General features: G+C 44.5%; 1 protein-coding gene across 1 annotated transcript; it reads right to left on the minus strand.

Moving 5' to 3' along the window:
• Positions 1-8,045: 8,045 nt before the first annotated feature.
• Positions 8,046-13,582, minus strand: LOC148123407 (zinc finger protein 112-like). Its single transcript, XM_087911126.1, has 5 exons — positions 13,481-13,582; positions 11,585-11,711; positions 10,905-10,910; positions 10,721-10,798; positions 8,046-9,451 (listed from the first exon to the last, which is right to left on the minus strand). The coding sequence occupies exons 1-5, from the start codon at positions 13,580-13,582 to the stop codon at positions 8,046-8,048; spliced, it is 1,719 nt and encodes a 572-aa protein (XP_087767252.1).
• Between the last annotated feature and the right edge of the window lie 814 nt (positions 13,583-14,396).

The raw sequence follows: 14,396 nt of genomic DNA on the forward strand, positions 1-14,396 counted from the left end.
GTGCTCATCATGGCAGAGTCACCTCTCCAGTCATTCTCTTGAAACCCTGGCAATGGACAAAGTCTCTATCATCAAGTTTCTGTTCTGGTGGACATGGACATCGTATTTTTGTTAATTTCTGCTGGCATGCATGTTGGAAAGTTCTTAATCCTCTACAATAGCTTGTTGAGACTTCAGCAAGCTCTCAGTAGGGCTCTATACCATGCTGTTTCGCAACCACCCTGGCATTCATGTTGGGTAACAAAGACTATATTTTAATTAACAAAACAGAACAGCATTTGACAGGCCTTCATTTCTGCATAGGTTCTCGGAAGTCTGGCCGTTCCTGTACTCTTCCCCCCTACAGAAAATATCATTGCTATGGACTCTTTGATGGATCAGAAGGCCTGAGCTCCACCGAAAACCCTTACCACACACATCACACGTGTAGGGTTTCTCTCCTGTATGAAGTCGCTGATGAGCTTGAAGATTTGACCTCTGGCTGAAGCCTTTCCCACACACATCACATTTGTATGGCTTCTCCCCAGTGTGGACTCTGTGATGGGCCTAGAGACTGTAATACCCACTGAATCCTTTACCGCACGGTTCACATTTGTAGGGTCTTTCTTCTGTGTGGTTCCTCTGATGTGCTTGGAGACGGGAACTCTCACTAAATCCCTTCATGCACATATCACACTTGTATGGTTTTCCCCCTGTGTGGGCCCTGTAGTGTGCTTCGAGGCGGAAACTCTGGCTGAAGCCCTTCGCACATATCTCACATTTATATGATTTCACTCTGGTATGGACTCTCTGGTGACTCTGTAGCTATGCTCTCTGACTGAAGCCCTTCCCACACACCTCACATATATATGGCCTCTCTCCAGAGTGAACACTCTGGTGACTTTGAAGGTATGATTTCTGACTGAATTCCTTTCCACACTCACCACACTGGTAAGGCTTCTTTCCCGTGTGGACTCTCTCATAGGCCAGGAGAGTCAAGACCTTACTGAAGCCTTTGCCACACTCTCCACATTTATAGGGTTTTTCTCCTGTGTGAACCTGCTGATGAATTTGAAGATTAAAGCTTCAGCTAGAGCCCTTCCCACACTCCTCACACTTGTACGGTTTTTCTCCTGTATGAACTCTCTGGTGACCTTGAAGGTGTGAACTCTGACTGAAGCTCTTCCCACACTCCTCACACTTGTATGGTTTCTCTCCAGTGTGAACTCTCCAGTGGGAGTGTAGGTAGGCACTTTGACTGAAGCACTTCCCACACTCCTTACATTGATATGGTTTCTCTCCTGTGTGGACTCTCTGGTGGATGGTAAGAACCCATCTGTCGCCCCCTCCCACCAGCCATCCCAGCTCCCATCCAGCAGGGGCCCTGACTTCTAGCAGAGGACCATCGGTGGGGTGAGTTTGCTTCGGGCCATGGCAGGGTCCCGGTGAGGAGGAGCTTGGGTGTTCCCCGACCCCATAGACGCCCAGGTCACCCTGCAGTGCTGGCTACCCCCTCCTGCCTGCCATCCCAGCTCCCATCCAGGTAGGAATTCCTATATTTCTCCCTTCCCCCTGGGGCCATAAAATTTCCCCAACTCAGCTGCCTTGCGAGCTGGGCCTGGGCTGTAGGCGCAGCCCGGCTCGAGGCAGTTCCTGGGTCTTAAAGGCCTCCCTGAGGACAGGTGGACCAGGTGCCAACTCAGCCACATTCCTGACCAGCAGGGGCCCTGACTTCTAGCAGAGGGCCATCGGTGGGGTGAGCTTGCTTTGGGCCGTGGCAGGGTCCCGGCGAGGAGGAGCTTGGACATTCCCTGACCCCATAGACGCCCAGGTCGCCCTGCAGTGCTGGCTACCCCCTCCCGCCTGCCATCCCAGTTCCCATCCAGGTACGAATTCCTATATTTCTCCCTTCCCCCTGGGGCCATAAAATTTCCCCAGCTCAGCTGCCTTGCAAGCTGAGCCTGCATTGTAAGCGCATCCCGGAAAGAGGGAGTGCCTGTGCTTCAATAGCCTGCCTGAGGAAAGGTGGGCATTCTGTCAGTGAAGTCCCTGCCCAAGAAGGGAACCTGACCTGGTAACAGAAGTTCCAATAGAGAACATTTGAAGTAAGAGATGGGCACATGCCAAGGCAAGACCTCATCCAACAATCTGAAAAACAACATGAAAACACCAGATCCCAAGGAACCTACAACAGAAGGACTTGAACACCTTAACCCAGAAGAAGTGGAAAAAAGTGCCATTATGAAAGCAATAGAGTCCCTTAAACAGGATATGAATAACTCCCTTAAAGAATTGGATGAGAAATATAACAAAAAGTTTGAAGAAATGAGTATAGAAATAGATGAGAAATATAACAAAAAGTTTGAAGAAATAAGTAAATCCGTGAATGAGACCCTGAGAAACCAAGAAAAAACAATCAAACAAGTAAAGGAAACAGTGCAAGAATTGAAAACTGAAATGGAGGCAATGAAGAAAACACAAACCGAGAACCAGCTGGATATGGAAAACCTAGGTAAACGAACGGAGACTACAGAATCAAGCATAACCAATAGAATACAAGAGATAGAAGAACGAATCTCAGAATCTGAAGATACCATAGAGAAAATAAATGCTCTGGTCAAAGAAAACCGCAAATCCAACAAATTCTCTTCACAAAACATTCAGGAAATCTGGGACACAATAAAAAAACCAAATCTAAGAATAATAGGGATTGAAGAAGGAGAAGAACTGCAGATCAAAGGCCCAGAAAATATATTCAACAAAATTATAGAAGAAAACTTTCCCAATCTAAAGAACGATATTCCTATGAAGGTTCAAGAAGCATACAGAACACCGAATAGACTGGATCAGAAAAAAACATCCCCTCGCCATATAATAATCAAAACACAAAACATACAGATTAAAGAAAAAATTTTAAGAGCTGCAAAGGAAAAAGGTCAAGTAACTTATAAAGGTAAACCTATCAGGCTTACACCGGATTTCTCTATGGAAACCATGAAAGCCAGAAGATCCTGGATAGAGGTACTGCAGAAACTAAGAGACCATGGATGCAAACCCAGACTACTATACCCAGCCAAGCTATTGTTCACTATCAACGGAGAAAACAAAATATTCCAGGATAAAAACAAATTTAAACAATACGTAGCTACTAATCCAGCCTTACAGAGAATATTAGAAGGAAAATCACTACCGAAGGAATCCAACATTCCCAACACGGCCTACAATAACTCGAACATCTAGCGACCATTCACAAGCACAAATCAAAGAAGAAAAACACATACACTCTACTACCTAAAAAAAAAAATGACCGGAGTCAACAACCACTGGTCATTAATATCACTTAATATCAATGGACTTAATTCACCTATAAAGAGGCACAGACTTAGAGATTGGATACGAAAACAGGATCCAACATTCTGCTGTTTACAAGAAACACACCTCAACCACAAAGACAGACACCTACTCAGAATAAAGGGTTGGGAAAAGGTTTTCCAAGCAAATGGACCTAAGAAACAAGCAGGTGTGGCCATTCTAATATCTAACAAAATCGACTTCAAATTAAAATCAATCAGAAGAAATGGAGATGGACATTTCATACTCATAACTGGAACAATTCATCAGGAGGAAGTCTCAATCCTGAATATCTATGCTCCTAATATAAAGGCACCCACATATGTAAAAGAAACTCTTCTAGACCTCAAGGCAGTCATCAAACCACACACACTAATATTAGGAGACATCAACACACCTCTCTCACCAATGGACAGGTCAATCAGACAGAAACCAAACAGAGAATTGAGAGACCTATTGGAGGTATTGAATCAAATGGACTTAACAGACATCTATAGAACACTCCACCCAAATAGGAAAGAATATACCTTTTTCTCTGCAGCTCATGGAACCCTCTCGAAAATTGACCACATACTCGGTAACAAAGCAAACTTCCACAGATACAAAAAAATATTAGTAACTACCTGTGTCTTGTCAGATCACCATGGACTAAAATTAGAATTCAACAACAATGCTTCCCCCAGGAAGCAAACAAACTCATGGAAGCTGAACAGTCAACTACTAAATCACCCCTGGGTCAAGGAAGAAATAAAGAAAGAAATTAAAGTCTTCCTTGAATTTAATGAAAATGAAGACACAACATACTCAAACCTATGGGACACTATGAAAGCAGTGCTAAGAGGAAAGTTCATAGCACTAAGTGCCCAATTAAAGAAAGCAGAGAAAGCACACATTGGAGACTTAACAGCACACTTGAAAGATCTAGAAAAAAAGAAGCTGATTCACCCAGGAGGTCTAGAAGACTGGAAATAATCAAACTGAGGGCTGAAATCAACAAAATAGAAACAGAGAAAACAATCCAAAGAATCAATGAATCAAAAGGCTGGTTCTTGGAGAAAATCAACAAGATTGACAAACCCCTATCCAAATTAATCAAACGGCAGAGAGAGAACATGCAAATTAATAAGATCAGAAATGAAAAGGGGGACATAACCACAGACACAGAGGAAATTCAGAGAATCATTAGATCTTACTATGAAAGTTTATATGCCACAAAGTTGGAAAATGTAAAAGAAATGGACATTTTTTTAGATAAGTACCATATACCAAAGTTTAACCAAGAACAGGTGAACAATCTAAATAGACCTGTTAGTCGTGAAGAATTAGAAGCTGTTATCAAAAATCTCCCTACCAAAAAAAGCCCAGGACCAGATGGTTTCAATGCAGAATTCTACCAGAACTTCCAGGAAGAGCTAATACCTATACTCCTTAACGTATTCCACAATATAGAAACAAAAGAGTCATTGCCTAACTCCTTTTATGAAGCTACAGTTACCCTAATACCAAAACCACACAAAGACACAACCAAGAAAGAGAATTACAGGCCAATCTCACTCATGAACATCGACACGAAAATTCTCAATAAAATACTGGCAAACCGAATCCAAGAACACATTAGAAAAATTATCCATTATGATCAAGTCGGCTTCATTCCAGAGATGCAGGGCTGGTTCAACATACGCAAATCTATCAATGTAATCCATCATATAAATAAACTGAAAGAAAAAAACCATATGATCATCTCACTAGATGCTGAAAAAGCATTTGACAAAATTCAACACCCATTTATGATAAAGGTGTTGGAGAGACTGGGGATACAAGGATCATACCTAAATATAATAAAAGCAATATACAGCAAGCCGACAGCTAACATCAAACTGAATGGAGAGAAACTCAAAGCCTTTCCACTAAAATCAGGAACATGACAAGGCTGTCCACTCTCTCCATACCTCTTCAATATAGTGCTTGAAGTCCTAGCAATAGCAATAAGACAACATAAGGGGATCAAGGGGATTCGAATTGGAAAGGATGAAGTTAAACTTTCGTTATTTGCAGACGATATGATAGTTTACATAAGTGACCCCAAAAACTCTACCAAAGAACTCCTACAGCTGATAAACACTTTTAGTAACATGGCAGGATACAAGATCAACTCCAAAAAATCAGTTGCCCTCCTATACACAAAGGATAAAGAAGCAGAGAGGGAAATCAGAGAAACATCACCTTTCATGATAGCCACAAATAGCATAAAATATCTTGGGGTTACTCTAACCAAGGAAGTGAAAGACCTATTTGACAAAAACTTTAAGTCTTTGAAGAAAGAAATTGAGGAGGATACCAGAAAATGGAAAGACCTCCCCTGCTCTTGGATTGTGAGAATCAACATAGTAAAAATGGCAATTCTACCAAAAGCAATCTATAGATTCAATGCAATCCCCATCAAAATCCCATCAAACTTCTTCACAGACCTTGAGAGAACAATAATCAAGTTTATATGGCAAAACAAAAAACCCAGGATAGCCAAAACAATCTTATACAATAAAAGAACTTCTGGAGGCATTACCATCCCTGACTTCAAACTCTATTATAGAGCTACAGTATTGAAAACAGCTTGGTATTGGCATAAGAACAGAGAAGTCAACCTATGTAATCGAATAGAAGACCCAGATATTAACCCACAAACTTATGAACACCTAATTTTCGACAAGGGAGCTAAAGGTATACAATGGAAGAAGGAAAGCATCTTTAACAAATGGTGCTGGCATAACTGGATGTCAACCTGTAAAAAAATGAAAGTAGATCCATATCTATCACCATGCACAAAAATCAAGTCCAAATGGATTAAAGACATCAACATTAATCCGTCTACTTTGAACCTGATAGAAGAGAAAGTCGGAAGTAGTCTACAAGATATAGGCACAAGAGGCCTCTTTCTAAGTAGGACCCCAGTAGCACAGACAATAGGAGAAACAATGAAAAAATGGGACCTCCTGAAACTGAGAAGCTTCTGTAAAGCAAAGGACACTGTCAGTAGGACAAAAAGGCTGCCTTCTGACTGGGAGAAGATCTTCACCAACCCCTCATCAGACAAAGGTCTGATCTCCAAAATATACAAAGAACTCAAGAAACTAGACACTAAAACTCTAATTAACCCAATTAAAAAATGGGGGTACTGAACTTAACAGAGAATTCACAACAGATGAACTTCGAATGGCCAGAAGACACTTAAGGTCATGCTCAACCTCCTTAGCGATCAGGGAAATGCAAATCAAAACCACTTTGAGATACCATCTTACACCTGTCAGAATAGCTAAAGTCAAAAACACCAATGATAGCCTATGCTGGAGAGGATGTGGAATGAGGGGAACACTCATCCATTGTTGGTGGGAATGCAAACTCATGCAGCCACTGTGGAAATCAGTGTGGCGGTTTCTCAGGAAACTGGGAGTCAACCTCCTTCAGGACCCAGCAATTCCACTCTTGGGAATATACCCTAGAGATTCCCTAACATACTACAAAAGCATTTGTTCTACTATGTTCATAGCAGCACTATTTGTAATAGCCAGAACCTGGAAATAGCCTAGGTGCCCCTCAATAGAAGAATGGTTAAAAAAGGTGTGGAACATATACACATTAGAGTTTTACTCAGCGGTAAAAAACAATGACATCTTGAATTTTGCATGCAAATGGATGGAAATAGAAAACGCTTTACTGAGTGAGGTAAGCCAGACCCAAAAAGAGGAACACGGTATGTATTCACTCATAAGTGGATTCTAACCATAATTAAAGGTCTTTGAGCCTATTATTCGTGATCCTAGAGAAGCTAAATAAGAAGATAAACCTGATGAAGATTATTTAGCTATCCGCCAGGAGGTAGGAAATAGACAAGAGTCCCAGGTAACCTCGGGTGCATGGGGGGGTGGGAGGGTTGATGGAAGGGGAGAGGGTTAGAGAGAAGGGAGTAGGGGAGGAATGGGGAAAGCTCGGTGGCCTGGGATGGGGGGGGGAGGGAGGAAGGATGAATATGGGATCAGGGAAGAATATATTTCAACTAAGGGAGTCATTTTAGGGTTTACAGGAGACTTGATTATATATGGGATCCCAGGTCCAAGGAGAGATCCCCCAGATTGTTCTCTGGACAGAGGAGAGGGTGCCTGAATCGGCCGTGGCCCATAACCATACTGATGTATATTTTGCTTATCACCATAGATCCTTCATCTGGCGAAGGACGGCGATACAGACGGAGACCCACATTGGAGCACCGGACTGAGCCCCCCAAGGTCCAAATGAGGAGCAGAAGGAGGAAGAACATGAAAAACGAAATCAGGACTGCGAGGGATCCTATCACCCACTGATACAAGGGAACGGATCTAATGAGAGTTTACCAAGGCCAGTTGGACTGGGACTGAACGAGGACGTGATCTAACCAGATTCTCGGAATTTGGCCGGATTCTCTGAATGTGGCTGTCCCGAAGTCTTTCTGAAAAGCCATTGACTATGATACTGGGACCTGTTTCCTCTGCATATACTGGATTTTGGGGATCCAGTCTGTTTGGATACTCACCTTCCTGGACCTGGAGGGAGGGGGGAGGAACTTGAACTTCCCACAGGGCAGGAAACCCTGACTGCCCTAAGGGACGAAGAGGGAGGAGGAGAGGGAGTGGGGGGAGTGGGAGGGTGTTGGGAAGAGGGGCGGAAATGGAAACTTTTATAATTTAATAAAATTTACTTTCAAAAAAAAAAAGAACCCATCTGTCACTGAAGCCTTTCCCACAGGTGTTGCATTTGTGTGGCTTAGGTTTCTGCTGACCTTGGGGGCTGGAAATCCAGTTACAGTCATTCCCACCCTCTTTATAAGTAGGTTTCTCAATGACGTCAAGTTGTTGATGGCTTGGAATACACAATTTTTGATCAAAGCTTGTACTGCATGAATGTTTATGTGGTTGTTCCCGGGGATACACTGCTGAAAAGTTCTGGAAATGTGGGGCCAGACTGAAGTGGTCACCACACTCAGAGTTACAGACAGTCTCTGCCATGTGAAGTCTGTGCTCAGTGTTAAAATTTGAGCAATGTGTGAAATCTTTTCTACATTCCACACCTGGATATAGTTTCTCTTCAGCGTGGATTTCCTGATTGGCATGAAGATATAAACTCTGACTAGAAACATTCCCATTCTCCGCATACTTGTTGGGATCTTCCCTAGTGTGGACCCTAAAATTACTATTATAGTGTAAACAACAAGGCAAAGCTTTCTCAGAGATGCTGCTCTTCTGGGAGGTGGCGCCCAGGTTGGCACATCCACAAGTGTTGAGAGGGGAGGCATGATGGGCATTCTCAGTGCCCTGGCACAGCATTTGCTCTGCACACACTTTCAGAGGGGACCACAGAAGAGAACTCTCAGCTGCACCTTCCGCTCCTGTTTCCACACTCTGATGGACGTGAAAAGCTGACCTGTCCTGACAGCCCTCTCCATGTGGATTGCATGGACAGGGTTTCCCTCTTGAGTTGAACTGCTGATGTGTGTGAGAGTCGGGCTCATTGCCGTCACCATGGCCAAAGGCTTTTCTATACTCACTACATGGGCAGGACACTGGCCCTGATTTAATCAAGTCCTGCTTAAGTGAAGACACCTTCATGGTCTCTTCTCTATAGTCAGGGAAACTATAGCTTTCCCCCTTTCTGTGTAACCCCTCACTGTCACTGTGATATGAGAACCAACTGACGCTGTCACATCCACGGAAATGATTCCTCATGGGCATTTGCTGACCTTTCCATTGGCGATTACAGGACCCACTGAGATGTGATTTCCGCCAAGACTGCTGGGCTCTCAGTGAAGGAAACTCTTGACTTCTCAGAGAGGCAGAGTCATCATCTACAGGAGGCAACACGTAGTTCCCATCCTCAGAAATCTGAACCAGCATCCCTGCGCACACCAGGAAGGAAGAATCTCCCTGGTTCTGAGACTCAGCGTTGCTCTTTAGACATCTTTTCATGGAATCCTGATCCCCAGGTAACAAGCCTGCACCCTGTGGCCAGATCTGACAGGAGGAGAGCTCTCTGGGACAAAGGGAGCTTAACTCCATGTCTTCATCATTCTCCACAGCACGTCCACCCTGGCTTCCTATAAGATGAGAATCCAGACAAACACACAAGTGAACACCTTACTGAGAGACGCTGGTGTGTAACACATGGCTCACATTAGGAGACAGACAGGCCACACTGTTTCTGTGGAGACTGACAAAACACCTGACACAAACAGGAGACACAAACCCAAGGCTCTCTGGGTGCCTAAGATCTGGGTTTTCCGCTGGGCAGTAGTGGAGCAACCTTTAATCCCAGCACTCAGGAGGCAGAGGTAGGCAGATCTCTGTGAGTTCAAGGCCAGCCTACTTTACAGAGTGAGTTCCAGATTAGCCAGAGTTATACAGAGAAACCCTGTCTCCAAAAAAACAAAAACAAAAACAATATGGGTTTTCCTCATTCTTTTGTTTGTTTGTTTGTTTTGTTGGGCTTTTTGTTGTTGTTGTTGTTGCTGTTTGTTTGTTTGTTTTTGTTTTTCAAGACAGGATTTCTCTGTGTAACAGCCCTACTGTCCTGGAACTAGTACTGTAGACTAGGCTGGCCTCAAACTCACAGATGTGGGTTCCCTTAACAAGATCTGGGTATTAAATGTGGCCCCATTCAAAAGGCCTAGTGATTTCTCAGCACGTCATTGTGCTTTATCATGGGCTGTTAGGTGATCCAGTAAAGAAAATAAAAGGGAATATTCCCAAAGCAGAAAAATGTCTCTTGTCTTCTGTGAGCATGAATGTGTGTGTGTGTGTGTGTGTGTGTGTGTGTGCATGCCTGTGGTCTCTATTTGTGTGCATGCGTGTGTCTGTGTGCATGTATGGGCATGTGTCCGTGTGTGTGTGTGTGTGTGTGTGTGTGTGTGTGTGTGTGTGGTTTGTCTCTCTTGTCTCTCTGTGTCAGGTCACTCTCAATTTCTGTATGTGTATGTGTGTGGTCTCTGTGTGTGTGCATGCATGTGTCTATGTATGTATGTGCATGTCTACATGTGCTCTATATCCCTCCCTCTGTGTGTGTGCACACATACACATGTGCTCCACTCATGGTATGACTGTGGAGGTCAGAGAACAACCTGAGGGAGTCAGTTTACTCCCCCCTGACAACACAAAGGTTCTAGGGATGGAACTCTGCTTCGGGCAAGCACGCTTACTAAGAATCCATCTCAGCAGCCCTACTCTATGCACTTTAAAAGCCATTATACTATTTGAGAAGTGGGGACCAGTGGAGAATTAAGGAGAGAAATTCTATGTCCTGCCCCTGTTAGGGAAAGCACTCCTGCCCACTGGATGTCCAGCAGCATCCTTCCCACCTGAGATCTCACCTCCTTGGGCCTCCTCCATGCAGAGCTCCTCTTCATTCTCCAGCTGGGCTATCAGACCTGGAGTGAAGGGCTGGGGTGCTATGTGGAAAAGACAGAAAAACAAAAGTTTGACGATGTCTACTTTGTCAAAAGTAGATTTATAAAAAAAAAAAAGAGTGGGTATGGAGGTATGTGTCTATCATACCTGTATCTAAGAGGATAGAAGCAAGCAGATCAGAGGTTCAAGCCCACCCTCAGCTATATAGTAAGTTTGAGAACAGTGTAGCTTGGGCTATAGGGAGAGGTGTTGTTTACTGGCTTGCCCCTTACACAGCTCGGAGCCACCTGGCAGAGCAAGCACCACTCACAGTGGGCTGGGCCATGATCATAGCAATAATCAACCAAGAAAATACCACAGACTTGCCCACAGGCCAACCTGGTGAAGCATTTTCTCAAGTGAGCCTCCTCTTCCCAGATGACTCTAGCTTGTGTCGTTAATAAAACCAAGCAGGACTCCCATATACAGGCAAAGGACAGATGTACGGAGCCATGAGAAACCTGTGCTTCCAGTTAGACAACCAAGCCCAGAAAACAACTCCAGCAGTTCCCAGGCTCCCAGAAGCTGGTCCCAGTCGCTCATCCAAGAAACCCAGACCCCGGGCTGGAGAGATTGTTCAGCGGTTAAGAGCATTGCCTGCTCTTCCAAAAGTCCTGAGTTCAATTCCCAGCAACCACATGGTGGCTCACAATCATCTGAAATGAGATCTGATGCCCTCTTCTGGCCTGCAGGCAGACACACAGACAGAATATTGTATACATAATAAATAAGTAAATAAATAAATAAATAAATATTAAAAAATAAAGAAACCCAGACCCCATCCTCACCCACTGAGAGCAACATTCTGAAGGTCTCCAGCATCACATCACGGTACAGCTTCCTTTGGGCAGCGTCCAGCATCCCCAGCTCCTCCTCACTGAAGACCACAGCCACGTCCCTGAATGTCACCATCTCCTGGGACAGCAAACACATGTGGGTTATGACTACAGAAGAGGTGATACTGAGAAGATGTGGAGGGAGGACCAAGGTGGGACTCAGAGCCTCTTAGCTAGAAGTACCTGTCTCTGTCTGCCTTCTATCCATCATGAGGGCTGCAAAGAAATCCTCATATTTGCATATGCTTGTGTACATATGTGGTGCATGTGTAAATGTATATGTGTGCATGCATGTGAATGCACAATGTATGTTAGTCTGTATGTGCATATGTCCATATCTGTCCAAATGCACATGGAGGCCAGAAGCTCACATTGGTGTCTTTCTCTGTTTCTCTGCATCTTGTAGTGATATTTTCTTTATGTTTTAACAAAGCTTGCCTGAAAATCAAAGTGTAGTGCTAAATCACAAGAGGTTAGGGAGTGGCAGTACACACCTTTAATTCCAGCACTTGGGAGACAGAGGCAGAGAGATCTCTGTTAGTTAAAGATCATCCTGGGCTACACAAGATTGAATCAGTCTAAAAGAGAAACAGAGCTCAAGCAAAGGTGATCCCAGTGCTTGGAATCCCTGACCTTTAATCCCAGCTGTGGGGAGGAAGAGGCAGGTGGATCTCTGTGTGTTCAAGGTCAGTCTGATCTACAGAGCCAGTTCCAGGACAGACTCCAAAATTACACAGAGAACCTATTTTGAAAAATCAAAAAAAGAAGAAAAAATCCTGCTTCATAGTGTTGGACCCTGAAGTCCAATCACTGAGGAGGAGTCACCCCAAGATACCACTCTTACACCACAGTTGATGTAAAAGCAAGAGGATTTAATTCTGTTGCGACAGGGTCTTTCAGCATTAGAGAAGCCAAAAGACCCCAAACGACTGTTACAAGCTATTTTTAAAGCAAAAAGCTATAGAAACAAGGGGGGACCTTGGAGGCTGTTTTTTAACTATTGGGATTGTCTTACTCAAAGGGCTATTAACAATAATTGGTCTGTGCCTGGGCTGGAGAGCAGCTGCTAGATCAGGTGAGGTAAGAGGAAACATTTGAAGGTTACTTTGACCCCTTCTCAAGAACTGAGTCAAAATATCTGTGTACATCTGTGGGTATCTTGTCCCAATTCCAGCAACAGGGCTCTATTTGGAGAATATCCACAAAGACACAGGGAGATGGAGAGTCTCCAACTTTCCAGTACGTGCATGTGTACTTGTTAGGTTCCTGGGAGGGTGGGAATACTAAGGCTAAGACGCCTCAGACATGGTCTCAGAGTTGTTATCCTAGAGTCCTACATTCCCTCCTCTTATTTGGCCGAATCCCAATCCCCCTGGGATTCTTAGAGATCTCTTTTAAGAGCCTGATATTGTTGGGTCAGCACTAAATCTTGAGTAGTGCTAAGTCACTCACAAATGAACATCAGGAGTGAGGGCTGGCTACCAAGTACCTGGGCTATTTTGGAGGTGGTCCAAACCACCCACCCGATTTGTGATAAAACCTGCCAAGTCAGTTTCTGGGGTGCATGGGGATTGCTATAGATGGGCAGGGGTATCAAAGCAAGGGCTAGCAAAACCGACGGCATTAGGCTGTTTTGACAAGTCTTAACTTCAGGAGATTTTGGGTGCATTGAAGCTTCCATCTGGAGTTCTATGGAAGTGCTGGTTTAACGTGAGACATGTGGATCCAGGCCGCAATGCCGTCCACTTTAAGGGTGGTGGGTGTTGTAAGGAGCACGGTGTAGGGTCCCTTTCAGTGAGTTTTAAGGCTCTGGGACTGATGTCTCCAGGTGTACACCGAATCACCAACCTGGGAGACAAAGGCGGGGCCGTTGTCGAACCTGATTACCTTGGGCAGGCCAAACCGAGGAAAAATATCTTCTAGTATCTTCTTTACCACCAATTGAGCCATTTCTCGTTTGGTGGGGAAAGCTTCTGTCCAGCCAGAAAAGGTGTCTATAAAAACTTTGAGGAAACTGTTGCCATCTGTGAACCAGGTATGATCCGTATCAGGAAGCCAGCAATCAATCAAATCTCCCCTGGTCCCGTGGTACTTGGCCAGGTATGGCAATCATGAGGTACCCAGGCAGTGGGTTCCGAATTGGGGAGCAGGGTGGTAGGATTCAGTGTCATCACATTCCTGAAAGTGACAAGTTCGGGGTTCAGCAACAGTGACTGGTAGTGGGTTATGTGGGCATTCGAGAGCCATCTATCAGGGGGTTGGCGAATAACTGTCTCTAGGAAATGGGTACTATCATAGTCAGTGGCTGGCCCAGGGTCAACTTATCTGCATCATTGACGAGGGTGGCTCCTACAGCCACCATATAGAGAGAAGGGGGCCATCCTGCCATTACATTGTCCAATATCTTTGAGATGTAGTCCACTGGCTTCCTCCAGGGCCCCAGTCTCTGAGTTATCACTCCTTTTGCTACCCCTTTGCTCTCATCCACATATAAGGTGGTTTAGTAACGTCAGGGAGGCTCAAAGCAGGAGCCAAAAGGAGGGCCCATTTTATTTTGTCAAAAGCCCGCTGTTGGTCCTCTCCAAAGGAGAAAGGGGTGTTGGCTTTGGTGAGTGGGTACAGAGGGGTGGCCAGCTCCGTGAAACCTGGTATCCATAATCTACAGAAACTGGCAGTCCCCAGGAACTCTCGAACTTCTCATGCTCCTGTGGGTGGGGAAGTTTTTGCCACAGCCTGTTTCCGACTGTCTGTCAACCATCTCTGC

Source organism: Myodes glareolus, chromosome 1, assembly GCF_982192425.1.
Source record: "Myodes glareolus chromosome 1, mMyoGla1.1, whole genome shotgun sequence".
NCBI classification, from domain to species: Eukaryota; Metazoa; Chordata; class Mammalia; order Rodentia; family Cricetidae; genus Myodes; species Myodes glareolus.